This window comes from Stereum hirsutum (assembly GCF_000264905.1).
Source record: "Stereum hirsutum FP-91666 SS1 unplaced genomic scaffold STEHIscaffold_2, whole genome shotgun sequence".
Taxonomy (NCBI): domain Eukaryota; kingdom Fungi; phylum Basidiomycota; class Agaricomycetes; order Russulales; family Stereaceae; genus Stereum; species Stereum hirsutum.
Window position 1 is genome coordinate 162,822 of NW_006763132.1, and position 25,792 is coordinate 188,613.

Here is a 25,792-nt window from a genome sequence, read left to right on the forward strand (position 1 = left end):
GCGAGAGAAGTCCGGTTCGAGTCCGGATATGTCCAATGGAATGGATGTCTAGAGCAAAGATATTTTCATTCGTCTTCTTTACATACTCTCCATGCGAGACGGCGAGGAATTATGGAGGCATACATCCACGGCAACTGGCTTGTTTCTACTTGGGCATTGCTTTGTGCCCCAACGAACGCACTTCATTCCTCTGTTGGATACATATCGCAGTGTACGCTCGCAGAGGACCGCGTAACGTACACACAAGCAGCAGAATCAGTTACAAAAAAACTGGCCAGAAGATATTCCAAAGTACTGCAGGCGAGGACGAATCAGTATTGCAACCAATGCGTAGAGAACGAAGTGGACAGAAATACTCACCACCCCATGTGCTGTAGCATTCCACTCGAAAACAGACGCTGAACAGGTAGGATCTTCTCCGCCCGGAGCACACTCCGTCGTATTCTCAGCCGACGGCGGGTCGTGCTGCCAAAACTCAATACCTACTCAGACGTCAATGCGTTGATAACCGCTGATATAAATCTAGATGTAGACGTACCGTGGTGGCGGTATGGTAAGAGATCCACGATTATGGGTGGGATGTGAGGAACACTGGAAAGTCATAATTCGACGTGAGTAGCTCGTACAAAGCTTAGCCAATATAGAGTACCAACAGGTCTGCTTCATGGACGACTATTATTGTTGGTGACAAGACTCGTCATTATGCAAGAGGATTCACGAAACGCAAGAATATGGCACACCTCGGTAGACGTTGCTACCCAATAGCTCATTCACCCATAACGCATAGACGTCGTTGCCTGTCCGTGGCTGCCCGTAAGTGTACACCCGCACCGTCCTGACAAAATCAACAATAAATAACCTTGTCGAGAGAAAGGTGAGTCGAATTATCGTACGTCGACGGAAAGTTCTGCTGGAGGGTAATGCCAGCTAAGGAGGCTAGAGCACCGCCGATAGAAGCTCCAGTGGTAACGATGCTGTATCCGGGATGGGTGGCGAGCTGGGAACGAAAGACCGACGAAACTTCATCCACCACGCCATTCCACCTATGAAGGAATAATCAAATTCGCGTACTACTGAGAGATTTAGCTTTAGGAAATGGAATTTACGCAGTCAAAAACCCGTGATGTACAAGTGTACCGTCTTTGAAAGAAGGTTCAATGTGAAGAATATTATGGAATAGTGATAATAATATTGCATGGAACGTACTTGGAGGATCAGTACCCTCTACCACGAAATCTGTCAAACAAAAGAGCAAGTCCGTAATGACGCCCTTTAGGCCGTTACTTGATAATACGAGAAACTTTAGCCGTCTATTACCACGGACGAATAAAGCGGGTGCATAGGTTTCGCACATACCTTCCATGTGACAATATGATCTCTTTCCGAGCGTCGTCGCGAGCGATGAAACCTCGAGTATCGGTGACGTTGTTGACGAACTGTAATATAAAACCCATGCACCTCGGCGGAACTACGGAACTAAGCAGCCTAGACGATCAGAATAACCTACCTCGCAGACGAGCGTGTTCCCGTTTGAAGAGGGGCAGTGGTCTGCGGACCCCGAGAAGGCATATTGAAGATAAAAAACGAGATCATCGTACGCGTCTATTTGACCAAGTGAAGACACAATCCGTCAGCGCGTACGACCATTAAATAAATCAACTGGATGACTTACCTTGCGAGATAGCGTTTTTGGGGAGCAAAGGCTGGACTATGAGTCCGAGGCATGCAGCGAATAGGAGGGGAAGACTAAAAGGTTGCATGTTACACAGCTCGCTGGAGGACAAGACCTCTCACAGACATCCTTTATGAAGATGAGCGGACAGAGAGCACAGTCTTTTTTTGAATAAGAAATGACAGGGAGCCGAGTACGATAACGTACCATTGTGTGCTGTGTATGTTCCATTCTCGCTGTCAAGCTCGTAATATCCTATATCGACGTGGCTTGAGCACATTAACGTTCCATGACGGAAGCCTTGGTACACCACGTGAACTTCATAAAATAGATCCGTCATGCTGGGAACCTTCAGGTAACGTTACGATCATCTGCAAGACGAGTATTCTAGAGAAGTTTGAAAAGGACCTACTTACGCGGGTATCTTTGTAACCATTTCAGTGTCGAGACTCGTACGGCGCAGCGTAGGCCACGGAACATAGGCAACGGATGAACTGGAGCTGGCGTCGAATTTACTTCGTACAGAGACCCGTTCACACTACTCCAACATGAAGTGTCTATAAGACATCATATGCACGTATCACATGCACGCTTTCGGCTAGGGTGACTTATCTATGTATACCAGGATCGTTTCTGAGCCCGTCTCACCGTTCTGTGTCGCCGAACTATTCTGGCACGTCCTCCTGTCAGAGACAAGCGAAGTTTTTGAAGAATGAGTGAAGACGAGAAGGTCTGGATACGAGTATGCCCGCAGCAAGGAACTTGCAAGATGTGTTCCTATGCATACGAATGCGAGGTTGTGAGAGGTGTCCAGTTCGAATCCGGAGCATGCCTGGGGAGGGAAGGACCGGACCGCATGTATCTAACAAAGAAACAAAAAAAGGCGGCAGTTTCCTTCGCTGCTGCGCTGCTGGCACCCTCTACCGTCATGGCCCAACATTTTTCTGCATCAAGAGCTTCTCGACGCTCATATGATATAGTTAATTCGTCGAGCTCACTTAGAGTGTAGCATCTCTAGAAACGTTAGAGGGTCCGGTTGAGCTCCGGAACTGCTCGATACAGCCCCTCAGTGCGACAATATTTGTTCTGCAGACGAACTTGACTAATGTTCCCTCGTATAGTCCAGCCTTCTTTCAACACCATTTATCCTCGTTCGCTGACGACTCGCTGGGAAAGTAAGGTACCTGCTTTGAGAGGCCCGGGTGTAGCTCATCACACTCGAACGGTGTGTCGCTGTTAGAACCCTTTTCCCTAATCCGGTTCGTTTCTAGTATTCCCCGACGCTCCTCTTCTGGTTACCTCAAAGAGCAAGAATTATCTGGACCACAGAGGCAGGTTCATTATGTTCACATACTTATTGGTCCATAATCGTTTGGTCGCTACGCGTTTGGCGATGGCTTACCCTCATCATCTCTATTCTTGTTTTTTTTTTTGTTTTCCACTCCGTTTATTTGAGAATCTCTTTTGAAAATCACACGTTCTACCCATGGGGAAAGTAGTTGCTCTCCATCGTGGAACCATTGTGAACTCGCTCGCATGGCGCAACTTGGGGTCATCGTATCATGCTATATGCACATCACTCATGCTTCCGAGAAACTAACTCCAGATGGCACAGTAACCCGCCCGGCCTCCTTTTGTGACTTCCAGTCTTCCCCTCCTTCGTCATTAGTGCGAACCACTATCCATATAAGTACTCAGGTCGTTTATTGATGAATAGGACATGAGTAAGCGTCGATATGTAGGTGCTGACGGATACCATCATTTGGGCCATTAATGTCGAAGATTGCACCACTGATCTTTTGACGCCAGACTTCCGCCCAAGGTCAGGGTATTTAAAGGAAGCGTACGACCGGCATATCCATTCTCTAACTCTCGTTACACCTATACTTCCAGTACATTCAAACGTCAAAAGACAAATATGGTCCGAGTCGCAGTGGCCGGTGGATCAGGCCACATTGGCGCGAACATCGTTGAAGCGTAGGCCATTCATAATATTCTCATCCTTCCTGGTTTGATGCTGACAAATTGGATACATAATATCAGCATCCTCGAGACGGGAAAACATACGCCAATCATCCTCTCTAGGTCGACCAAGTCCATTGACTCGAAAGTCGAAGTCCGTGTAGTCGACTACTCTGACAACTCTAGTCTCGTCTCCGCGCTTCGAGATGTCCACACAGTAATTGTGACTCTGTTCACTGCCGATGCCAAAGAAGCAGTCGCAAGCCAGGTCGCACTGCTCAAGGCCGCCAAAGAAGCAGGCGTGAAGAGGTTCGCACCTTCGGAATGGGCAGCTAGGGTGAGCTTTTGCATATCGCTTTATTGGTGTGTGATCTCTCGTTACGGGGAAGATGCTGATATGCCCCTTACTTTGCATATCCATAGGATAATACAGGGTTTTTCTTGTATCACCCGAAACTTGAAGTTTGGAGTGCTGCAAAACAGTCTGGGCTCGAAGTGACACGTTTCATCCCTGGGTAAGTCCCCGATTCTCGCAAAGCCTCCATTCAATTGTATACACCCTACTTTGAGATTCGGTACACTTTGACAATGACTGACCCCTACTGGACTGTCATGTAGCGTATTCATTAACCTTTTCGCGGGAGGATCCAACCTCCCCTCCGAGAAAGAGGCTCTCTCACACTTCACTCAAGGAAACTTGTTCATAGACGCTCGCGCCGGCACAGCAGACATTCCCGGAGACGGCACATCCAAGGTCACGTTCACCTCCGCACAGGACACAGCGAAATTCGTCGCCGCCAGTCTGGACCTGGAGAAGTGGGAAGAGGTGAGCGGGATTTCTGGGGAGACGAAGACGTTCGATGAGGTGGTGGATGTTGTGGACAAGATTACCGGGAAGAAGTTGACGAGGACGTATCTGAAGGAGGGTGGTGGACAGAGAGCAGAGAAGCTATTGGAGAACAAGTTTGTTGCTGAGGTACATAAATCATTTTCATCTCATCTACCGTTCTTTCTTAATTGACGATTGTGTCCAATTAGGTCTCCAATTCTATTGTAGCTGGCCATTTATATGTGGAGCCTACGCTAAACAGGAAGCTCCCTCATCTTCGTCCGCTCACCGTGGAAGAGTATCTTGGGCACTACTGGGAGGGTGCGGACTGGTCAACGCCGGCAGCGTCTGCGTAAAATGTGCGTATGTGGTCTGATTATCAAATCTAAATGTATACATTATGTTCTCATGGTTGGTGAGGCTCGAACCGCCTCATAGTACTTCTGGATAAGTACGAGATTCCTAAAAAAGAGGGCTTAAATCAATATCAGATGTGTGGAGGAAAAAAGCAAAGTTCAGCGAAGGCTGCATGAGATGATCCTTCACAGCGAGATTCCAGTAGGAGTGGTCATAAAGACACTCTCACCGCATGTGTTCCAGCCCTCTGTGTACAGCATAGGATCCTCTTTTCTATAGACGTAGAAATGAATCACGACTAAATCCTGCCATCACAGCACGCATAGTGCCCTCGTCCGGACGAGTTCGGAGTGTGCAGAAAACTGTGCATGATGAAGGAAACCCGGTGGCGTCAATATACGTATTTTATGTCTTTTATTGCCAAACTCGGCGCGTCCTCCGAATCTGCAACTCACCATCTCTCCGAATCCACATGCACCATCTCTCCGAATCCACATGCATCATCACTCCAGCATCTTCAACTGAACTATATGAACCAAAGAACTCCATCCTACTCAAGTTGAGGAAGTTCCGGCGAATTCCGAGGGATGACGTCACTTGCCGCTGTCAGGCCCGTCCTGCTCCGCTTTTTCCATCACGCTCCTTCATCGTCAATGTCGGCTCTATTCGCTGTGTTCATTGTCTTTGACAAGCGGGGAGAACCTGGCCTCGTCCGTGAGAGAACATCTCTGGCTCCGCGCATGGTGGAGATTTTGCTTACATGGTGCGTCGTTTCGTTTGACCTCTTCCGACGACAGCCCCTTTTGTTTTTCATACAAATGCCCACTGAGGGCCATTGGTGATTTCTCACCATTAGACCGTATCTGCAACCGTTTGAACCGGCTTTAAAACTGCGATCGGGCCAATCGTCGCGTCCCGTTGGGCCTTAGCGAGCTTTAGCGAGGTCAAAAATTCACTCGCAGATACGGTCTATTGCTGTGTGATTCTTGCGATACGTGACTCAGAGGCTCTTTGCCTCCGTATGTCTCAATCGAACAAACGTTGTCTGATCCCAGCGACTCGGAACTCCGAAGGCAGTGGTATAGCTTCCATTCTGGTCATCGATTCGCTCTCCTACTTCGTGTCGGCTGCTCACATATCCTCCATGTTCCATGATGAGTTAGGTGCGTCCAAGACGAGGATAACAGAAGAAATGACTTCCCTGGAATATGGCTGGCAACTTCACACTCGAAATGTAGCCACCAGTGCATGTATCATGGTACTGTATTTAATTCGATCGTGTTACTCCGCTCATGTGTTTCTATGCGTGCAGTCGAATGCAAGTGGCGGCATGGAAATGCATAACAACCGAACTGAAAAGAGGATACATTATAACTAATGTTGTTGAACAGGCTTGACACCATTTGACCACCGTGGTCGTGGTCGTGCTTGGTCAAGCTGATTGTGGTTTTGGTCATGCATAACTTCGCTCATATTGTTGGCCTTCATTCTTGGACAAGAGTCTGGGTATCCACCCACTTGTGTACTCGGTCAACCTGGACGAAGCTACATATATCGTCTCCGACCGAACGAATGCAGGTTTTCCGACATTTCTTCTTGAAAGAGGAACGTACGTCGTGGACTAATATTAGGACCTGCCTTCCATCTGAAGATCCTTTGCCTAGCCCTCCTTCGCATTCCCTCAAGACCCAACGTACCTACTCTCTCTGCATGCTTCGCCACGTTATCGTACGTGAGCCTAGTGCTAGTCCTGATGCCTGGGAATTGCGACATGACGGTAGTTAGGTCACCATCGAGTTCCTGGGTACGATACTTATGTAGATCGCCTGGGGGCGGTGCCAAATCGCCGAATCAAAAGCATCTTTTTCAGAGCGCCCGTTGAACCTATTTCATTCACGGTGTTTTAGAAACGTACCTTGAACGAGGCTGACAATACGTTCACTTGGCTTGCAATTGCAGTGTCTCGTTAGCCAGAGTGGGGATACCCATTGAGGCCAACCGCTCTTCGATAGTCTCTGTATCGTGTTTGGAGCTCGCCGTGAGTAAGTGTGTAACAGGCCTCGATATAGGAGATTCCTTATTCCCAGCGGTCCCTCCGCACTCCATATATGTTACATGTGGAGGTGTTTATTGCCTCGTACTCTACGCGGACGAAACGCCCGACGTGAGTACCTATACGATTAACGCCGCGGCGCTGTTTCAGTTCTTCTCAAATGGCATGTATACTCACTGATCGTCCCAAGTGAACCTCGCTGACAAGGTCAGCCTCAGGGCACGCAATGTGCCAGAGTCTTCCCAGGTGATCATGATTCACTCAAACCCATCACTTCTTTGACGGGATTAAGCTTTCGCCGTCGTTCCCCAGCGTTCCCCTCATGATGACCTCCGTTCTCCTCCTCGCCGCCCGAGTCCGACCATAAACGCCCGATGTACACAATGTACCTCTACCGACCGCATACTTGCATACTTCAGTCTCAGCATGCGCATAAGTTACCTTCTGGGGGCACGACCGAGACGCCCGGCATGCCGGTGTTTGCGGACCTCCTGTACCACAAGGACGTTCTTCGTCTTTTACATTCTCTAACGTCACGGGCAGGGTCCGCTAGGTAAGCATGGCCATAGCTCACGAAACAATCTTCTGGCCGAAAATTATCAGCACATGCCATGGTTCTCGTGAGGTGAGAAAGGTGTCGCCTATAAATAATAAGAGACTGTTTCATTGATCGTCTTGAAGAACTATTTCCCAGGTTCCTCGCTCTATACAAACCCACCACCGATATACTGTCTACGATGTCCACCGACATTCCCATTCCCGTAGACTACAATGACCTCCACACGCATCCTCTCGCCCCCGACTATGTCGCCTTGTTAGCGAATTTCGTCCCCCCTCCGCCGCCGAAGAACATGGCCGAGTCAAAGGCGAACGACCAGGCGATGTTCGAAGACCCGATTGCAGACTGGTACGAACCCCGCCTTCCTAAAGGTACGGATTCCTGCTCTTCAACCTAGGCGGCCTTGCATCCGTGTCACTCGGCCCTTTATTGGACATACGATTGCTGATGGGTCTGTGGTTCCTTGATCCAGAGGACACCTATAGGATGAAAGATTACAATATACCCAGCTCGCACAGTGGTGAAGTCCGCGTCCGTACGCTCGTTCCTACGGCGTTTGACTCGGACAAGGAGCATAAGTACCCGCTTCTCATTTTTATGCACGGCGGTGGTAAGTTATCTGCTGGCTTCCTACACTCGCCCTCGTTCGCTCATATTTTTTTACGACAGGAATGGCCGCCGGGAGTATTCGTATGGAGGACTACCGGATGCGCAATCTCTGCGTGCGTCTGAATATGTCAGTTGTGAATGTAGACTACCGGTACGTTACCGTAAGAACCTGTGGTCGACTCAGCCAGTGCTCATCACCTCGTCAGCCTCGCTCCAGAGTACCCTTTCCCCACTGCCATCAACGACTGCTACAGCGCACTAAAATGGGTGCGTCGTCCCTTTCTTTCGAGTTCTGAACCGATGCATGTGCTCATGATCAGCGCGTTTCACAGGCCATCAAGAATGCCGATCTCCTCTCGGCATCGATCCAGAATGTTGTAGTTGGCGGAACATCCTCGGGTGCAAATCTCGCCGCGGTGTTGGCCCAACGAGCCAGCCAGGACGAGTTCTTTGCCCTCCATAATGCTCGTCTTAAGGGACAGATCCTCTGTATGCCGATGCTCTGCCACCCAGATGCGTATCCTCACGAGTGAGAGCAGCCCCTTTTTATTGAAGTGTGCCAATTGTTCTTCTGCGGCTGACTACGATATTGTCTCGAATACTTAGGTTTAAACCTTACCTTCGTTCGTTCAGGAGCCCAAAGTTCGTAAACGGTGATGGGATGATAACCGAAGAGTCTCAACGCAGATCATACAGTACGTCCAATCTGGCCTTCGACTTCTTTTTTATCACAACTTAGCACCAACTCGGACGCAATATTGATCTCACCTATCACGACGGGCAAACCTCTATTTAGAGCCCGCTAATGTGGAATCTAAACCTTGGTCGAAATATCATATAGGGATGCCAATTTAGCGCTCTCTAAAGCAAAACTTTAGCGAGCTCTATAGTGAATTCCATTGATTATTCTCTGGATTGCCTTTAGAGGATACTAAAGAGGTTCGGGGTTGCCACATAAGGCAAGCCCGAGGTGCTCGACAGCCTTTAGCGTCCTCCAAAGTCAATCTTCAGCGTTTGTACGGTATTTCTACAGAAAATGCATAGGCCTGCCTTTAGAGGTCTCTAAAGTTTCTCTTTAGTACACCCCAAAGGGGAGTCCACATATAATATATGAAAATTACTTTAGAAACACCTTTAGAGCACTCTAAATAGTGGTTCCCCGGCCGTGTATCTCACAGCCGCATATCTCACGAATTATGAAGGGCCGATCGCCAATCCAGAGATCTCCCCCCTCCTGTTCGCGGACCGCAAGTCCCTCCCTCCACTTGTCGCGATGGTCTCGGGCGTCGACCCGACCTGCGACGAGGGGTTGTTGCACGAACGTCTTGTTAGAGAGGCAGGAGTGAGGACGAAACTTTATACGTGAGTTTCATTGTTTGAACTACCGCGGTGTAGTATACGTATCCGGACGGAACTGAATATATTTTATTATTTAGGTACCCGGGCGCGCCACATGTGCATTACTACTGTTGGCCAACGTTGAAGGCTTCGATGCAAGCCTTGGAGGATACGCACGCTGGCATACAGTGGTTGCTCGAGCAGGAATGAGTACATGGATGACGTAGTATCCTGACGCTTCAAGAATACGTGATGTTAGTAGGGCCAAGGCATGTAGGACAGAGTATGAGGAAAACGGTAATCTGTGCATTGCATTTAGATACGAGAGCGCGAGGCGACGAAATTGGGGTTGTGCATCTCAACCGGCTGTCCTATTCTGTGCGTGAGCCACTGTTATGAGATCTTAAAGGTTTCAATATTAGAGCCAGGTGTATATGTCGAAGGAGTGGGACGAAGGGATGGTCAACGCACAGGAAGAGTTCGCGGCTTGAATATTGTGGCGCCAAAGTGATGAAGCACCAAGGTGGCGTTCAAGCCCCGACAAGCTCCGACATGTGGCAAACTTTTCTCGACGACCGCCACCGTGACGGTGTTGGACTCCAGCTTCAAGTTGTTGACTTTGCTCGGGTGACCACTATCGAGAACTGCAGCATCCGGTCTTCTTGGTGTCCCAGCACGTATGAATTGTCTTTTACGACAGTAATCGACGTGTGTACTCTAGTGCCTATTCGAGGGTTTCCGCCTTCCACCCTTCAAGTTCACCCACCTGGGCCCTGGCCTGCCACTTGTACTCAAGTTCTCCATGTCCCTCGTTCCGTCATCGATATTAGCATGGATACTACTACGTGCAATATCGTGGATGTGATTACACCCAGTGCTGTTCAGCTGACTTCTATCTTTGGCGCGCGACAGATGGCTGACTGATGGACGCAAGATGGATGTCGATGGAACCGTCGCAGTCAGACCTTTCACCCAGGTTCAAGTTTCCCGTTGTCGTGCTCAGTGCTCACGGTGGAGAACATATTTAAGTAGGGATCCCAATACTGCGCCAGGAAGTTTTTCATCTCTTCAGCTTCGGTCCTCGATAAACAAAGCCAGAAACCGCTGCACACAATAATTCTCCTGTATCATGGTCAAAGTCGCCATCGCGGGAGGATCGGGGCACGTCGGACTGAACATCATCAACGCGTACGTTTCTCCCCATCTATACGATTCCAATTCTTATTCTCACTCGTTTTAATGCTCTTCCAACGACTCGACGTCTCATCCACATCAATAACAACAAAGCATCCTTTCCGTAGGCAACCATATCCCCATTATCCTCTCCCGCTCCGAAACCAAAGCTACGGATCCTCCTAACGTCGAAGTCCGCACAGTCGACTACTCGAACCGTGCAAACCTGGTCTCCTCGCTGCAAGACGTCCACACAGTCATTGTCACGCTGTTCAGTGCCGATGCGAAGGAATCAGTGGAGCATCAGCTCGCGTTGCTGGAGGCGGCAAAGGAGGTGGGGGTCAAGAGGTTTGCGCCCTCAGAGTGGGCGTCTAGGGTTAGTCTGGGTCCATCTCTTTGATCTCCCTGGTATATGAAATGATGTTCCGTACGACGGACTTGTGATAGGATAACAGTGGACTACTGATGTACTTGCCAAAGTTGCAAGTCTGGGAGGCCGTGAAGAACTCCGGCCTTGAAGCGACGCGGTTCGTTCCTGGGTAAGTTCCGTCTGTCTAGTTCAAACCTTCCAGACCTCTTGAGATGCGTTTGACTCACTTCCTGCAATCGATTGCCGAATGTATGATACAGTCTCTTCATCAACATGTTCGTAGGCGGCTCCAACCTCCCATCCGAACGCGAAGCTCTCGCAGGCTACCCCGGTAATCTCTTTATCGACGCTCGCGCCGGCATCGCGGACATTCCCGGCGATGGCACAACCAAAATTACCTTCACCTCCGTCCAAGACACTGCTAAGTTTGTCGCTGCGAGTCTTGATTTGGACAAATGGGAAGAGCTGAGTGGAATCGTGGGTGAGACGAAGACGTTTGACGAGGTGGTGGATGTTGCGGAGAGGATCACAGGAAAGACGTTTTTGAGGACATATTTGATAAAGGGAGGAGGTGAGAGGGCGGAGAGGTTACTGGGGAGTTTGATTTATTCTGAGGTGAGCTTCGGGTCGGGATGAGACGATAGATGGCCTCAACCTTTGTCCTAACGGTTGTTTTTGATACGTTTCCCCAGAGCGCCAAGTCGATGTCCGCTGGCCATTGGGAGGTTGAACCGACGCTGAACCGCAGGCTTCCTCCCCTTCGTGCTCTTACCGTAGAAGAGTTTCTTCGAGGGTATTGGGAAGGCGCGGATTGGTCGACTCCGGCTGCTGCTGCATCTTAACGTATGAAGTAGGTTGTATACACGAGATTTGTGATGATGCGGTCAATGTGTATGTATTTAGGGTGTCTGAAGAAGCTACATAAATGAGATCTAAACGAGCATTCCTACAGTCCTGAAGGCACCGCTAAATCGTGCAAGAGGTATTTCAGCTTTATTGATGAGCAGGCCAAAATGAGTCTCGCGCGCGCGCTGCATCATGGTTGTCCTTTGCAACCAGTCGACGTTTCTTACGGCGGAGTTAAGTAGACGGTTGGGCGTGGACCGAACTCATCTCATCGCGATGCTACGTGAAAGCGTCAGGGAGGTCGCGAAGGGGTCAGGTCTAAACACGTTTCAAGACCAATTTGCGACGAAGCTCAGGGAGCAGATTCGTCCTCCACCGTTGAACCCACAGTTGGAAGGTGTAACTGATATACGTAGGCCATTGACCACGGCTGGAGTTTGTGGAGCGGGTTGAAGTCAAAGAAGCTGTTTGGCATTTCGAGCGGTAGAGGGAGGAAAGTCACCGGGATTGTGCTGTAAATCTGTCGAGGGCCGTGTGATCACGCAGCGACAGCAGAGGAATGAGAGATGCGTATTAGGTGTTTTGCGGAACAAAAGCTAGCCTATTGATATGTCTGTTGACATCTTCGAGCTTCGCCTTTTTCGCCATGGTCTTTGGCAGGGAGATCCTCTCCATCAACGTCCCGTCGTGGATGTAACGCTCAAACACATATCCACAGACCAGCTTGTGCTCATTCCAATCGCTGTCACCGTCCCCATATAATTTAGAATGGCGCAGGATGAGCGTTAGTATTTCTCACGACCGTCAGTGTCCAGCAGAACGCACCTCGTCTGACATTGGTTTCCACAATATTTGATGGATTGGCACCCAGAACACCTCGCCTCAGCCCTTTCCTCGCATCCTCTCCTTCCACAATTGGTGTCTTCCTCGTCGGTTCCTCGACGCACTTCCCTCTCCAATCTGGCAAAGTTCTCATAGTTCGTGTGGATTGATATTTGAGGCGGGTCAAGGCCACGAGGTGTGGGCTTCGAGTCGATAAGGCTGCGAGGGCCTCCCGGAATGAAGGCAGCTTCGAGGAGAGAGCGTACGATACGCGGGCGAGGCAGACATGGACGCAGAACTCCTGTCAGTGTAGGATGTATCGAGAGGGCGTGATGGAGAAAGTCGAACAGGAACTTGATGGGTACTATAGTGGATGCCGCTGTCAGCCACCGAAGACTAAAACTCGAAAGAACGATGAAATAACAAGAGAAGACTGGGGCTTGACATACCAGCAAAATTGCTCATTATCACGGCTGCGTCTCGCCGCGCGACCAGCGACGACAAGAACACGTCGAGAGTTTCGATTAGCTCGTTCATAACCAATAATGCCGCTAGTGGCTCATATTCGTCTGGCGCCTCGTGTTTGCCGTACCTCAGGCCATCCAGCATCATCCCGAATATGACAAACGCGACCTGGTCTCCAATTCTAGCGTCGTTCTTCACGATGTCCATGCCACCCTTCTCTCCTGTCTTCTTGAACACTTTTAACAGCTCACTCCACAGCGCCTCATTCCTCAAGACGCGTTTGTAGGTTGCTTTACCATTCTTCGCCAGCTGCACCACGGTATCGACGAGATTGACGCAAATGTACGTCTCTTCGATATTGAGCCAAGTGAGATACCAGGCGAGTTTGGTCAAGAGAGTGTCGATGGAGCCAGAGGCGCCTTTGATAATTTTGCGTAGCACGCTCTGCGGGGAGGGAAGGGCCGCGCGGGACGAAGGTGAAAGTGAACTCGAAGCATCCGTCGATGCAACGAGGAAGGAGTAGAGAACTTCTCCGGTGATGATATGAAACTCGGATTGATCAGGCTCGGTATCAAGGGTGCCGTGCAATGAAGCGCGGACAAGGACAGGGATTGTAAGGTCGATGGGATCGTCGACAATTCTGTGTATACGAGCAGGAGGTACAAATGGGAGTGTCTGAGTATTTATGACAATCAGTGATGAAGCTGAAGGAAGAAGTACATACGTGAGAAAAGATCGATGATGGGTCACGATGGGCCACACCAGTTGTGCCACTATAATGCGTTCTCGAGCAAAATATTCTTCGTCTTTCGTACTATTGCCTGGTACGTCCCATACCTTAGTGTTATATAGCTAGGTCAGAAAGACATAAGTGGATGAAGGAAGAGAAAGGGCATACCCTCTGCATCAATCGCGTCCAGTACTTTTGCACTGTGTAGATGAAGAGTTGTTGGCTATTCGAGAGTGGCTCCTTGAAGTGCGTTACTGATCGTCCGAGAATCTCGAGCGGGTAGTAATAGCCTGGGGAAGCTGTGATATGGTGAGTTTACCTCCAGGGCATCCGAATAATAGGATCATCGGCATACCAGTGCTAGAACATCCGACGCGATGGTTCTCCGTTGTTCCGGGTCGGTGGGCCATTGTGGCGCTTCAAGCGCGTGGTTGCACAAGACTTCAACGATACCTTCGCGAACAAGACCGTCCCATGTTGGCAGAAATGATGGCTCGAGGACCGCACGCATAAGGACCACGAATGCGGGAAATATGTCCTGTTTTATTGTGTCAAGTGTCTCAGTTGAGAGTCTGAGACACCGCTAAAAAAACACTGATTGCGCTGTTGGATGAAAGTTGAGTACCGACCAAAAAGGAGTCACCCCATCGGTTGCGTGGTAAATGTGGATGGTTTATCCTGAACACGTCGAGGATGCGAGTTGGATTTGAACTAAGATAGCCTGCCCAGACTCGTTCAGATGCGTCGTCAGTCCATTCCATTTCAGAGAATACAGCGTCTTTTGAGGTGGAATCGGTCAAGGGTAGAGGGAGAGCGCCGATTCCAAATACATACACCGACAACCTAAGATATGACTTAGACAGAGATCTCAAGAGTGACGCTGTAACAAAGAGAGCGCTGGTTGTGGTATGGAAAAACCACGAGTGGTGGACGCCCGTGTCGAAGTGAAAAGTATGAGCTGGGTTAGGGTTGCAGCACGCTGCGTAACACGAGTTACGAGATACTCTTGGCACTGAACAAGCATCGTTGACTTCGATGAACTTTTGACTGGGAACTCTTGTCATAGCCTGGTGAAACTTCGAGCTCTTATCCTGGAGGCTGACGGTTGTGCTGGTTTTCAGTCAATTTATCTCCCCACTGGCTACAATTTTCCCGGCTCATACGGTTTTGAACCGTAACGGAGGAGTAACTTTGAGTGCTCAATGGTTTTCTCGGCCAAGAGTTAACTTGATCAGCGAACTTCTTCACGAGCAAGTTAGCTCGCTCATTTTTTTATTATTGCGCCAATGAGTGAACTTTCGCCATCTTCACCGGCATGTAACACACCTTTGTCGATGTCTAATTCTGGTGTCCGCTGAATGGCATGTTCTGGCATGTTCAACTTGAGCGTCGGTGAGTTCTTTCCGCTGACATTAGACGTTATCTGCAGCCTGAAAAGTAGACTTTTGAGTTGCAAGGCGACGCAAGCGAACTGTAAAAGTGAGAATTTTAACTAAAATTTCAGTTCGAAGGGGAAAGTGCAGGCCAGCCGTGATTGGCTGATCGACTCCATTTGGCCTGCGTCTGGCACTTACCGAGGGTTCGAAGCGAACTATGAAAAAAAAATTGCAGTTTACGAGCTCTCAAGCAGCCAATTTGAAGCTCATAGAACCTCTCGGTTTTCAGGCTGCAGATAACATCTATTGCGCTCGTTCATAGCCACGAGAGCGCGAAACAGGCTTCGGCGGGTTCAACTGTGCCCCTTGTGCCGCAAGACTATAACCCACGCTATTGCCCTAGACGGTGTACTGGCACCAGGGACTCCGAAGTGTATTCGATGAACGTTATCAAAACCGAGTCGCGTCCACAGGTTCGGATGACGACGTCAGAGTGGTTCAAAGTATTAATTCTAGTCTAAGTCGTATCGGCGTGAGGATAGATGAAGCATATCGTGAACAAGAAAAAAAAATGCAGGACGCGCTTGAGGACGCGTTTTCTAGGCAGACTCGTCGAAACTAGCGGTATTGCCACCCAGCCACTGCCATGTCCCACACGATCTGGCTTCCGTCCGCATCGAAAGCCTACGACAAACCAAACATGCAGTCAGCCTCGACTATTGAGATCACATAATGGTTTGAAGGAGAGAGCACGGAGCTAACCTTAGCATGGATTGTCTCTCCGCCGTCGAAGTATACCGAAATACGCGCTTGGGACTCGAACTGTCCGCTCAAGAGAGACATTCCGTGGAAGGCCTGGAAGTCCCAGTAGCCTCCTTCGGGCAGCTGTGAGCCCTCTTCTGTTTGAACCTCCCCTATTAAGCATTCAACCAAAATCAAATCATTCGACAAAGTGTGAGTACAAAGAAGCGTGGACGAAGAGACTCGAGGGACTCACGGAGGAGGTCATTAATGAGCTCTTCCATCGTCTCGTTCTCGTTAAAATCGGCGCCACGAACATAAGGAGCAATATGAAAGGCTCTTTTCACGTTCAGCCACATACAGCCATGATTGCGGTAGCCTTTTCGATGCCATGTTGCACCTCGAGAGTTGCGGGTCGACTGCTGATACATTGGTGGCATGTCTTGGTTAAGTAGAAGAGGGTATGGTTCGCGTCGCGGTGAGAAGCGGCTGGGGGTTGAAAGGGAGTCGTTGGACGCGAGCGCAGTGTCAAGGTTGAACAAAGGGCAAACGTCGGAGGTGCTTGTGGGAGTTGAAAGGGAAAGAGACCACGTATCGACGCGGGTTTTTATACTTTTCCAACTCCGCCATGGTGGCACTGTTTGGCACAATGGCACCCCGATCGAACCGGTACCGTGCCAGATGGTCATCGACCTTGTCACAACCAGCTATCACTTTGTATTATGCAATAATACAGTGCCATCTGAGCACTGTCGACCTTCGAAGTGTGGACGTTCGAACACCGAGCGACAGATTCCGAATGCCCAAATGTAGACGCCGCGCATCTAGCATCGAGCCGTACCGTTCTTCTTCGGCAATTTTTGTACACGACCCGCACCCACGATACTGCCCAGTTAACACCCTCTGCGCCTCGGCAAAGAGGCAGCCTCCCCCGACTGCATATCTTAGCCTCTCTACATTACCGCCATCACGCAGTCTTGACCGTCGCGAATTGCAAATAAACAAAGAACACACACAAAGAACAGACACCAGAAACGTCCCGCCCGGATTATATTGCACGAACGCCGAACCCCAACGTCAACGTGTCGTCGCCTGTCGCTATACAGATCTATGCGTCCACCCACCCTTCCGCTTCCGAGCACGAGAATCAATCAGGTGACCGGAACCCACAGAGGGCGTCAACGATTGCAGAGGGGAAGACAAAAGACGGCAGACGGCAGAGAGGGAAAGATGGGAAAGACAGAAGACGGCAAAGGGAAAGACGAAAGGAGGCTAGGCAGAAGAGTGGAAGAAGGGAGATGAGAAAGCCATCTATTCCTCTTTCTTTCCTCCGATCCTCTTCTCGGCTTCGTCGATTGCGGCTTTGTCCGTTGCGGGACCGGCGGCGGCTGTGGGGAGAAGAAAGGTAACGAAGTGGTCAGTATAAATGGAGGTAAGCGTAGGGGGATGAGATTGGAGGATGAAAGGGTAGGAAGGGTGAAAGGCTATCGGTGTGGTGTCGTGCGCCACACAAAGTTCCTTGTGCGGGTGCGACAACGCACCCATCACCCCTTCACATCACATCCCAACCATCTCACTCCCCTCTCAAGCGACACCACATCGCCCCAAACAAATCAAACAAACAGAAAATCACTCACGTCCAAACAACCCCCCAGCAGCCTTAAACGGCCTCTTCAAATCGCCCTCCGGCGCCTTGCCCAGCACGTAGATCTTGACCTCGTTGGACTCATAGAGCGATTTGAGGCCCATGAGGGCTTGGACGAAGAGAGGTTGGGTGTATTGCATGTAGAGGTGGAGGAAGCCCATCATTGCGACGGAGGTTAGGGTTGAGCGGATCTGTGGATAGGTGGGGAGGGGGGGAGAGGTTAGCAAGCGTGTTGAGATATTGGTAAGTAGGAGAATTCTGAGGGGGGAGGGATGATCGTGTGAGGCAGGAGTGATGAGTGTGTGGGGAAGATGATGTGGTGTGGAGGAGACGGGAAGGAAGTAGTGTGGCGGTGGCGAAGAAAGGAGGAGAAAGTGTGATGCGGTATGGTCAAAGGGATAGTATGGGCTGATTGTTGTGCGTATATTTTGAGGGAAGATGAAGGACAAGAGCAGAATAATAAACGTAATGCGACGAGAAAAAAAACGTACGAGTTTCGAGACCTCAGCGAGGTCATAATCGCGGATGGTCGTGGTGACCAGGTTTCCAGGTTCTTGCGTCTGATGATCCATGGCTATAATTAGTAGGCGGGCTTGGAAGATGTTGGAGACGGACTGACCATCTGATTAGGGGGCTCAACTAGTAAGACGACTACAGGTTAGTAAAGCAGTACAAAGGCGAAACACACAAGTCGCGTGACGTACCATACTTGAGCACGGTCTGGTCGTTCTTCGACTTGACCTGCGAAACACAGACAGTAATTCATCCAATCAAGCGCCCGACCACAAAAGTATGAGCTTTTCCATCCTACACAGACCGGACGAAAAGATAAGAAAATTGGCAGGAGCGGAAGGCACACCTTTTGGGAGATATAGAAGTACACGGCCAGACAGATCGCCTGAGTGACCACGTATCCTATCCGAACATAAAGCAACACGTCCGGGTCGTCGAAAGGGATTTTTCGGGCCACTGTACACCAAACGAAAGCGCAACAGCAAAACGAACGGAACCCCGATAAGAACACGTATACAACATGGTCAAAGGAAAAGAATTGTGGACAGACCTTGCATGACGCCGAGAGAAATAGCCAGGTTTTGCATGGGAGCGTTCATCTTGAGATACCGAACCTGGTAGACAACGAGTGATGTGGGACGGACGAGGAGGCGACGGAGGTGGTGGACAGCGGAGCAGACGCGTTCAGCAGCGCAAAACCCGGTCGTTCCTGCAAGCTGACGTGTTCGGCTTTTCCCGCCCGGCGCTCAATGAGCTGCACCCCGGGGTCCTACGCACTCAAAACTGGTGGCAAAGTGTTAGGGGTCTCCAACGGATATCGGCGCCAAACTTGTCTGCGCAGATGACGTCGTCGATGGGCAGCTTTCCGTGCGGATGCTCTCGAACATCTCAATCACCCGCCACTTCGATAAATAGTCTACTTCCCTGCTTGACAGGCTCCACCTACCTTTTACTTATCCCCACCATCATCAACAACGATGAACGATACAGCATCCATCTCGCGGCAGACCTCCATCTCGCGCGCGAGTCGACAGGGCTCGACCGTGAGCAGGAGCCAGTCGCTCATCAAGAAGAATATTGCCCCGCATGATTTGAGGCCCTCGGATGTGTTGATTGAGAGGTTTGTTGCGTGGAAGGTCATTGTGAAGCAGCTCATCGCGTACTTCGAGGTCCGTCTCCTATTCCTCACAATACAACTTCGGTGGCGGGCGTTGATGAACCTGGGATTTTTTGTGGTATAGGGTATCGCGGACATCGAGAACAATACCGCGAAGGAAATGACGAAGCTCGGCGCCGTTATCCAAGTTCCCTTCCGCTCTGGTAACCAATTCCTCGGCGAAGGCGGTCTCCAAGTTCGTTTTACTAACTCATTCATGCTCGAGCAACCTGACTGATAACCACCGATTCTATAGGACGTATACTACTCCATCCGCGACAAGACCCGCATCATCGCTGACCAGCACGCCAACCTCGGCCGTACGATCGACAGCTCCATCGTTCAGCACCTTCAGAAGCTCCGCGTCGAGATCAAGGCCCATATCAAGGTATGCTCTCTACATTACGCTCATGCTCTTGTTCCATCGACTCCTATTTGCGAGTCTCTGTGCAGCTCCACTTTCGCTGCCCAAATCATCGTCAACGTGCTCATGTCATTTATCTTTGGATGTAGAATGTGCAAAACGACACTGGCAAGCTCGCTACCTCCGTGGCCAAGGAGCGCGAACTTTCTACGCGTCTCATTTCGGAGCTCTCGACGAATATCTCCGTGTTCAAGAACACACCTATGCAGGTTACGTCGAAGACTGATCCGTGAGTCCCTTCGCCTTTTGGCTCCGAGTTATGCAGAACTTGTATTGTGGAGACGTACTCGAACATCTGGCTTGATCAGTATCTCGAACGGACCACTTGGCCTGCATGACGTTCTGTCGGCCACGATTGCACATACCCGTGAGCGACTTACCGTCGTTCTACCGGGAATACCGGGACCTGCGTCACGCACAGTCTGAAAGCTTAGATTCAGCTATACGATCGGTTTTGCAAACCTGCGCTGGGACGTTCAGGGCGGCCTACGTTCCTACGTTCAATCACGATAATCACGACACCAACTCTTCCCCAATCATTTCCATTCGCTGACGTTTTTTCGTCGATCCCCATTCCTCGTCACTTCCTCCATCCCACCCCATCCAAATTTCAACAGTTATGTCGCCAACCAGGCCGTCATGCGCCAACTCCAAAAACAAATCCACGAAGAAAACGCCCTCCAAAAATCCATAATCATCATGCAACAAAACTCCGCCCACTTCGAATCCGGAATCGTCCGCGCCCTCCAATCCGCCTGGGCCACCTTCGACGAATGGCAGTCCCGCCTCTCCGCCTCCGTCCAAGCCACCTGGTCCGCCATGGGCACTCAGTTCGCCGAACTGGGCCCGGACGAGGAATGGGTTGCCTTTGCGGCTAGGAGCGATCATTTGTTGGACCCGGAGACGCCGTTGAGGAGCGCGGATGTGAGGGGGGAGGAGGTGAGGTGGCCGAGTAAGGAGGATCCGAGCGTGTTGCCGGTGCATGAGGGGTGGATGGAGAGGAAGAAGCGGTATACGCGCGCGTATAAGGAGTCGTTCTACGTCCTCACTCCCGCTGGGTTCCTACACGAATACGCGGGGAGCGATCCGAAGGCGGGCAACGGGCTGCCCATCTTCTCGCTTTTCCTGCCGATGTGCACCCTTGGACCGGCGAGCTCGATCGGCGCGAAGAGTCATAAGTTCCATATCGAGGGGAGGAAGGACGGGAGCGGGACGTTGAAGACGGGGAGTATTAGGAGTTTGACGGGTAGGGTTGGTGGGGGTGGTGGATCGGGACATGCGTGGAGCTTTAGGGCGAGGAGTCATGAGGATATGATGGAGTGGTGGAACGATATTAGGATGTTGTGTGCGAGGTATCTCGTTGCGAGTGAGCATATGGAGAGGAGTGGGCCTGTGCATGCGGCGGTTAGGGCTGCTGGATATGCGAGTGAGGATGATGGTGAGGGGAGCGAGGACGAGGGCTCGAGCGTTGAGGAAGAGGAGGAGGAAGAAGAGGAGGAAGGTGGAAGGATTACTGGCGTTCATGGACAGAGGATGCCGGGTGGGACTCATGATATCGATGGAGAAGGGACGGACGAGGAAGTCACCGGAGAGAGATACGAGGAGGCAAGAGAAGGCGCCGTCACCGACGGAGAGGACTTGCCCAGTTATTCTCACCCAACCAGGGACTCGGGGATCGAGATTGGAGCGAACGGATATGCGGTAAGTTTCTACGTTCTATCCAGACTTTCTTGCCCCTCTAATGCGTTCTTCTATCCGTTTAGCTCGACAAGAAGCACACCTCGGGCTCGAACGGCGTAGGCCGTAAAGCCTCGCTCCGCCAACAGGAGAAAGCCCCCGAAGGTCGCGCCGCTCACGTCGACGCTGATGGATCTGGCCCAAGTGGCGTGGACGGGCTTGGTCCCACTACCTCTGGCGGGAGTGTGGGCCAGGCGCCGATTGAGAGGTCGGAGAGTCGGTTCACGGAGGGGTTGTAAGGTCTCCGTCGTTTGTTCATCCATGTCTCATCGGTACGCTGAATATCCGTTTGATTCGTTTCTTCTCCTTCGTGCACATTTCTCTTCCGTGAAGAAGTTGTTATCTCTAGTCTTGAATGCCGAACGATGAACGACGAGTCGCCTTGTTTTCTTTGGATGTATAGTATTGTCTCCTTGTAATTGTGGTTTTTGTGTATCGACCTGTCTTCAAGTTCCGAGTCGTGTACGATATTTTGTTGTTTCGTATAGTTGTCTCCGTAGCCCTCGTTCTGTCCATGAATATGTGGCTTTTTCCTATTGTACGAATTGTTCGTTTGACGCATTACAATCGGGCAATGTAAAGGCGCACAATGTAGGTAGTCCATGGACGCAAAAACAACAGGACCTGGGTTTATAGAGGGGGAGGTTCAATCCCAAATCGGGATTTTTGTGGGTTAGCTGGGCGACTCTTTCAACTTTGTATAGAAACTCGCTGCGGGATGGCGCCTCCAATCTCTACTTTTTTCGGCCGAAACCCGGGGGACTATTTATGGACCCAAAAGCTAGATCGAGGTTGAAAATGGTGTCTAAGACCGCTTAATTTCTCATTTTGGTGGTAATTCGTCTGGGTGACCAAATCGGGATCCTTCGCTTCACCTAAACTTCCTCCCTAAGTCCCGCTGGCTGGGGAATTGGGCCCTCCCTCCATATACCCGGGTCCCAGTGGACTGAACGGAGAGAGTAGCGAACGGGTGGCGGTGGCATGAAGGTGACAGACACTACACGTGGCTTTGTTTGTCCTTGTTGAATTTGTCCTTGTTGAATTCGAAAGTCGTCGCGCTCGCCACACTTCGCCTCTTCTTCTTGACCTCCTTGCCCTCGAACCGCCACCTTGCCCGCTGGCTCTCGTCGTCTCTTTTAACTTCATCGTGGTCGCACCAATATGAGCCGTCTACTTGTGAGGTTGAAGCGGGAATCGAGGAGGAGATTGTCAACGGAATCAGAGTCAAGCACTATGCTACATGAACTCATCAATATGCGTAAACTTGTACTGGAGGCCTGGACGACGTTGTGTTCTCAGCCCGTGTACTTAATATATGCGATTCTTTCAGCTCAGCTACAGACGGTTTTGGTCAGCCTACTGAAAATAGCCATATTTCCTGACGGTGAAGAATCATCTATAAACCAAGGGGCAACCTTACAACCAAAGTAGAACTCAGTCATGCCCACCGTCATCTTGTACCACACTTGCGCCACAGTGTGGCGCGAGAGTATTGCTGTCGGAGTTTAGGCTGGGCTTGGAAAATCTCTTTGGAATAGCATGTTCGACGCTCGGCCGAACTTAACATGGAACAGTACGCTCCCTGCACGTTCTTTTATAGATATTGAGCTCTTCCAAGTATCAGACAGATTACTCTCAAAGGTTGCGTATGTAGGTCCTAGAATTCAAGCAAGATTCGCGTCGAGGTTCGCGTCGAGGGTTCATAGTAACACTTCCCAAAGACATCAGTACTGATGAATGAAGCTAAGTGGTCTCAGGGATTGGGGAAAGCAGCTGCGCGAGTTGTCGACGGGACGAAGAAGGGACCCCGAAGTTGAAGAACCACGAGCCCGAAACCCCGACAAAGAGGTGGCGCGCCACATCCGTAGCTTCTTTGAAAATCGGCAGTTTCCGCGACCGCTTCTTCTGCAATTCTCAGCGACCTCAACGACTTGCCAAGACCGTCATCGTTTGCTCTGCTTCGTATCCTGGTCGTGACTTGTACAATGCACACCTATACTGGACTGGTCCCTGACCACATATATGCGTATCCGTTCTCGTTTGGTCGCACCAGCCCCATCTCGACCCCGGCCGACTCCGATGGTATCGTGCCCCATACAGTGAGTCCAGGCTCCCCGGTCCTGTCAACACAGCAATAGTGTCCAGAGATGAATGACTAATCTATAAACCACCTCTGATATAGGAATCTAGTGCGAAAAGTAATAAGGTAGTAGTTCCTCTGGTTGCACGAAAGAAACCCCTATCAGACCGTTTTCCTCCGTCGGGAGGATGAGTCTTCGTTCTTGTGCCCTATCCTTCGCAGCTGCGTACCCAAGCGGACGTGTTCACTCATGAAGGGCTGTAATTTGGCTCTCACGAGACTATTTTGCCACTTGCCTTAGTAGTTGTCCGAATACGATCAGCCAGTTTCTTTGGACGCATGCTATGTTTCCCTTGAATGTATGCATCTTGCTATGATGTTGACCGGCCGGTTTTGGTCTCTAGAAACACGTCAAGTATACGTCAAAGACGCCCTTCACTCCTACCTACTTATTATCGGCTATATCTGTGCCAGAGGGACGAGGCTCCTCATCTCAGAAAGCCACGAAGTATTATGAAGAGCGTATCAAACGACGTGTTCTGCCCCTCGAGGTACGCTTTTTCGTGGATCCTCTTCGTCACTCACTGACCTTTTACATATACACACACCCCTATTACACAGGTACGTACAATCCCAGTCATGACATGCGTGGGCTAGATACGGACGAATATGTCCTGCTTGCTGTAGAACCCGGCACGTGAAGGTCGTATCAAGAAGGAGGCAGTCGCTAAGAAAAGACGTCAGGATAAAGAGAAAGAACGAAATGCGTTGGGTGTACTAGGAAGAGACGACGCGATCGAGCGCGGTACTTGGAAGTTGAGCAAAGAAGAAGCGCGGTACGCTTACATAGCCCTTTCGCCTATACTATCGTACTTTGGCATATATCCTCACCGTCTCTAACACACCTTCGACAGATACGACCTATTCATTCCACTTCACCAGCTATGGTTGGGGTATATGTCCGAGCTGTTGGCCCTGGCGTCACCACCTTCCTCCGATACTCCGACTTCCGCTGAAGCAATGCCGAAAGCAGAGAACATGCACGCAAAGCTGATCAAGGCCGATTACCATGGCTGTATCATCACAGGTTCGTATTGCCTCATCTGAACACTATTTCTAGTCAAGATCAAGGCTAATTGTATTTCATACGCGTAGTGGTTCGTGCAAGGAATCCTTGCCTGGTTAGTTTGTCAGGGATTGTGGTCCATGAGACGGAGAACGCTTTCCGGGTCGTCACGGAGAAAAATCAGACGAAGAGTATGGTTGAGCTTTTTGATTCCACTATCACTATGAACTAAATATAATTTATGGCTGAAAATAGCGGTCCCAAAACAGAACTCAGTGTTCTCCTTTGCGGTCCCGTTGTATTCGACGCTGCAGCCATCAACACCGCCTGCGTCCAATGCGGACAGGATGAACGTCGACGATGTGGTTCGCTCGAAGACGGTGTATGATTTCCCGCACATCAAGTTCGAGTTGTATGGGAACCAGTTCCAGTTCAGGGCTTCGGAGAGGGCAGGTAGAAAGTTCAAGCATAAGGAAACGATCGAATTGTGATTGCATCTAGGTAAGTGAGCTTGTATAGTTTTTCTTTTCTGGAGTGCGTGCTTACGAGCTATGTGATCCTGCCGGAAGTCACCCTGCAATTGTGATTTGTACGTAGTATTTTACCATATAGCGCCGGAGCAACCACTGAAGGCTCCATGATTTTTGTCATAGATTGTACTAGGGATTTATTGTACTGTGTCTGGCTCCCTGTGAATAATTGCACCTTTCGCTTCTCCTTCGAATGCACGACCCGTAGCGGTGGAGCATCTCCGAGCGACCTTTCACTTCTCTGCCCTTTCGCCAGATTTAGGAGCCGTGAGCGCCTAATAGGCCACTCTGCATAGAAAATGGGTCGTCTTCGATATGGCAGACGATGTCACGGCCTTCGCGATCTCTCTCGCAGCGACCGGTAGGTGTCAACAACTGCAGTCTCTACATTTGACCCCGTTTACTTCTCAGTATCTGGTTTCTTTTAGCTATCACCGACGGTCATGTACGCGGGCTGACACAGCCAAATGCACCAATATCCTTGCGGCATCTGCTTTGTGTGTTCAGTTCCCGCATGTTTACCCAACGACCTAAACCAAAGAACTGTCGCGACGAACTCCCTCAATTCCTAGCTAACTTTCGCAAGAACGGCTTGAACGATAAATCTGCTACTTCTTGCTCGGCAGTGCCGTGAACCGTGCGCGACAGGTCAAGCTCTTGAACGTGACGTATTGTCTACCGTGCTGCGACACGTTTTTGCATGGTACTACGAGCAAGGATAGTAAATGAAGATAATATT

The 25,792-nt window shown here is 50.3% G+C and overlaps 9 protein-coding genes across 9 annotated transcripts; 5 read left to right on the forward strand and 4 right to left on the reverse strand.

The window, feature by feature from the left end:
- Window positions 1–255: 255 nt before the first annotated feature.
- Window positions 256–1,760, reverse strand: STEHIDRAFT_127736 (alpha/beta-hydrolase; the record flags this gene model as incomplete). Its single annotated transcript, XM_007299475.1, has 11 exons — window positions 256–294; window positions 361–482; window positions 539–591; window positions 654–672; window positions 741–835; window positions 894–1,043; window positions 1,107–1,140; window positions 1,207–1,283; window positions 1,357–1,436; window positions 1,508–1,602; window positions 1,673–1,760. The coding sequence occupies 11 exons, from the start codon at window positions 1,758–1,760 to the stop codon at window positions 256–258; spliced, it is 852 nt and encodes a 283-aa protein (XP_007299537.1).
- Window positions 1,761–3,590: 1,830 nt separating this feature from the next.
- On the forward strand, window positions 3,591–4,819 carry STEHIDRAFT_107375 (NAD-P-binding protein; the record flags this gene model as incomplete). The annotated part of the gene is made up of 5 exons (XM_007299476.1): window positions 3,591–3,649; window positions 3,716–3,971; window positions 4,058–4,149; window positions 4,253–4,610; window positions 4,673–4,819. The coding sequence occupies 5 exons, from the start codon at window positions 3,591–3,593 to the stop codon at window positions 4,817–4,819; spliced, it is 912 nt and encodes a 303-aa protein (XP_007299538.1).
- A 3,075-nt stretch (window positions 4,820–7,894) lies between these two features.
- Window positions 7,895–9,577, forward strand: STEHIDRAFT_20434 (alpha/beta-hydrolase; the record flags this gene model as incomplete). Its single annotated transcript, XM_007299146.1, has 7 exons — window positions 7,895–8,042; window positions 8,102–8,192; window positions 8,248–8,347; window positions 8,383–8,570; window positions 8,648–8,736; window positions 9,244–9,403; window positions 9,478–9,577. Coding segments are annotated over 7 exons (876 nt in total), but the record flags the coding sequence as incomplete, so codon positions are not given.
- A 402-nt stretch (window positions 9,578–9,979) lies between these two features.
- On the forward strand, window positions 9,980–11,864 carry STEHIDRAFT_165172 (NAD-P-binding protein). The gene is made up of 5 exons (XM_007299478.1): window positions 9,980–10,567; window positions 10,667–10,928; window positions 11,000–11,091; window positions 11,183–11,537; window positions 11,615–11,864. Exons 1-5 carry the CDS (start codon window positions 10,509–10,511, stop codon window positions 11,762–11,764), a joined length of 918 nt encoding a protein of 305 aa, XP_007299540.1. The 5' UTR covers window positions 9,980–10,508; the 3' UTR covers window positions 11,765–11,864.
- A 256-nt stretch (window positions 11,865–12,120) lies between these two features.
- Window positions 12,121–14,195, reverse strand: STEHIDRAFT_136673 (uncharacterized protein; the record flags this gene model as incomplete). The annotated part of the gene is made up of 7 exons (XM_007299479.1): window positions 12,121–12,288; window positions 12,390–12,510; window positions 12,594–12,969; window positions 13,040–13,730; window positions 13,818–13,907; window positions 13,954–14,084; window positions 14,141–14,195. The coding sequence occupies 7 exons, from the start codon at window positions 14,193–14,195 to the stop codon at window positions 12,121–12,123; spliced, it is 1,632 nt and encodes a 543-aa protein (XP_007299541.1).
- Window positions 14,196–15,676: 1,481 nt separating this feature from the next.
- Window positions 15,677–16,347, reverse strand: STEHIDRAFT_144230 (uncharacterized protein). The gene is made up of 3 exons (XM_007299480.1): window positions 16,159–16,347; window positions 15,924–16,075; window positions 15,677–15,845 (listed from the first exon to the last, which is right to left on the reverse strand). The coding sequence occupies exons 1-3, from the start codon at window positions 16,340–16,342 to the stop codon at window positions 15,780–15,782; spliced, it is 402 nt and encodes a 133-aa protein (XP_007299542.1). The 5' UTR covers window positions 16,343–16,347; the 3' UTR covers window positions 15,677–15,779.
- A 584-nt stretch (window positions 16,348–16,931) lies between these two features.
- Window positions 16,932–18,746, reverse strand: STEHIDRAFT_165175 (inorganic phosphate transporter). The gene is made up of 7 exons (XM_007299481.1): window positions 18,611–18,746; window positions 18,407–18,516; window positions 18,252–18,288; window positions 18,167–18,186; window positions 18,039–18,107; window positions 17,540–17,738; window positions 16,932–17,290 (listed from the first exon to the last, which is right to left on the reverse strand). Exons 1-7 carry the CDS (start codon window positions 18,657–18,659, stop codon window positions 17,214–17,216), a joined length of 561 nt encoding a protein of 186 aa, XP_007299543.1. The 5' UTR covers window positions 18,660–18,746; the 3' UTR covers window positions 16,932–17,213.
- A 212-nt stretch (window positions 18,747–18,958) lies between these two features.
- Window positions 18,959–22,017, forward strand: STEHIDRAFT_90440 (uncharacterized protein). Its single transcript, XM_007299427.1, has 6 exons — window positions 18,959–19,229; window positions 19,302–19,412; window positions 19,473–19,604; window positions 19,730–19,869; window positions 20,258–21,341; window positions 21,404–22,017. The coding sequence occupies exons 1-6, from the start codon at window positions 19,038–19,040 to the stop codon at window positions 21,614–21,616; spliced, it is 1,872 nt and encodes a 623-aa protein (XP_007299489.1). The 5' UTR covers window positions 18,959–19,037; the 3' UTR covers window positions 21,617–22,017.
- Window positions 22,018–23,329: 1,312 nt separating this feature from the next.
- STEHIDRAFT_165177 (RNase P/MRP p29 subunit) lies at window positions 23,330–25,205 on the forward strand. Its single transcript, XM_007299482.1, has 9 exons — window positions 23,330–23,476; window positions 23,560–23,583; window positions 23,862–24,008; window positions 24,145–24,293; window positions 24,372–24,544; window positions 24,613–24,714; window positions 24,779–25,024; window positions 25,093–25,112; window positions 25,177–25,205. Exons 1-7 carry the CDS (start codon window positions 23,363–23,365, stop codon window positions 25,012–25,014), a joined length of 945 nt encoding a protein of 314 aa, XP_007299544.1. The 5' UTR covers window positions 23,330–23,362; the 3' UTR covers window positions 25,015–25,024; window positions 25,093–25,112; window positions 25,177–25,205.
- Window positions 25,206–25,792: the final 587 nt, after the last annotated feature.

Coding starts and splice junctions, on each gene's coding strand:
- STEHIDRAFT_165175 (XM_007299481.1), bottom strand. CDS start 18,659: ATGAACGCTCCCATGCAAAACCTGGCTATTTCTCTCGGCGTCATGCAA. Junction 18,289..18,406: donor ACTTCTATATCTCCCAAAAG/GTGTGCCTTCCG, acceptor TGTGTTTCGCAG/GTCAAGTCGAAGAACGACCA. Junction 18,108..18,166: donor TTGAGCCCCCTAATCAGATG/GTCAGTCCGTCT, acceptor ATGGATCATCAG/ACGCAAGAACCTGGAAACCT.
- STEHIDRAFT_165172 (XM_007299478.1), top strand. CDS start 10,509: ATGGTCAAAGTCGCCATCGCGGGAGGATCGGGGCACGTCGGACTGAAC. Junction 10,568..10,666: donor GGACTGAACATCATCAACGC/GTACGTTTCTCC, acceptor ATAACAACAAAG/CATCCTTTCCGTAGGCAACC. Junction 11,538..11,614: donor GGAGTTTGATTTATTCTGAG/GTGAGCTTCGGG, acceptor ACGTTTCCCCAG/AGCGCCAAGTCGATGTCCGC.
- STEHIDRAFT_165177 (XM_007299482.1), top strand. CDS start 23,363: ATGCACACCTATACTGGACTGGTCCCTGACCACATATATGCGTATCCG. Junction 23,477..23,559: donor ATGGTATCGTGCCCCATACA/GTGAGTCCAGGC, acceptor CCTCTGATATAG/GAATCTAGTGCGAAAAGTAA. Junction 23,584..23,861: donor CTAGTGCGAAAAGTAATAAG/GTAGTAGTTCCT, acceptor TTTGGTCTCTAG/AAACACGTCAAGTATACGTC.
- STEHIDRAFT_90440 (XM_007299427.1), top strand. CDS start 19,038: ATGAACGATACAGCATCCATCTCGCGGCAGACCTCCATCTCGCGCGCG. Junction 19,230..19,301: donor AGCTCATCGCGTACTTCGAG/GTCCGTCTCCTA, acceptor TTTGTGGTATAG/GGTATCGCGGACATCGAGAA. Junction 21,342..21,403: donor TTGGAGCGAACGGATATGCG/GTAAGTTTCTAC, acceptor CTATCCGTTTAG/CTCGACAAGAAGCACACCTC.
- STEHIDRAFT_144230 (XM_007299480.1), bottom strand. CDS start 16,342: ATGCCACCAATGTATCAGCAGTCGACCCGCAACTCTCGAGGTGCAACA. Junction 16,076..16,158: donor GCTCATTAATGACCTCCTCC/GTGAGTCCCTCG, acceptor AATGCTTAATAG/GGGAGGTTCAAACAGAAGAG. Junction 15,846..15,923: donor GAGAGACAATCCATGCTAAG/GTTAGCTCCGTG, acceptor GGTTTGTCGTAG/GCTTTCGATGCGGACGGAAG.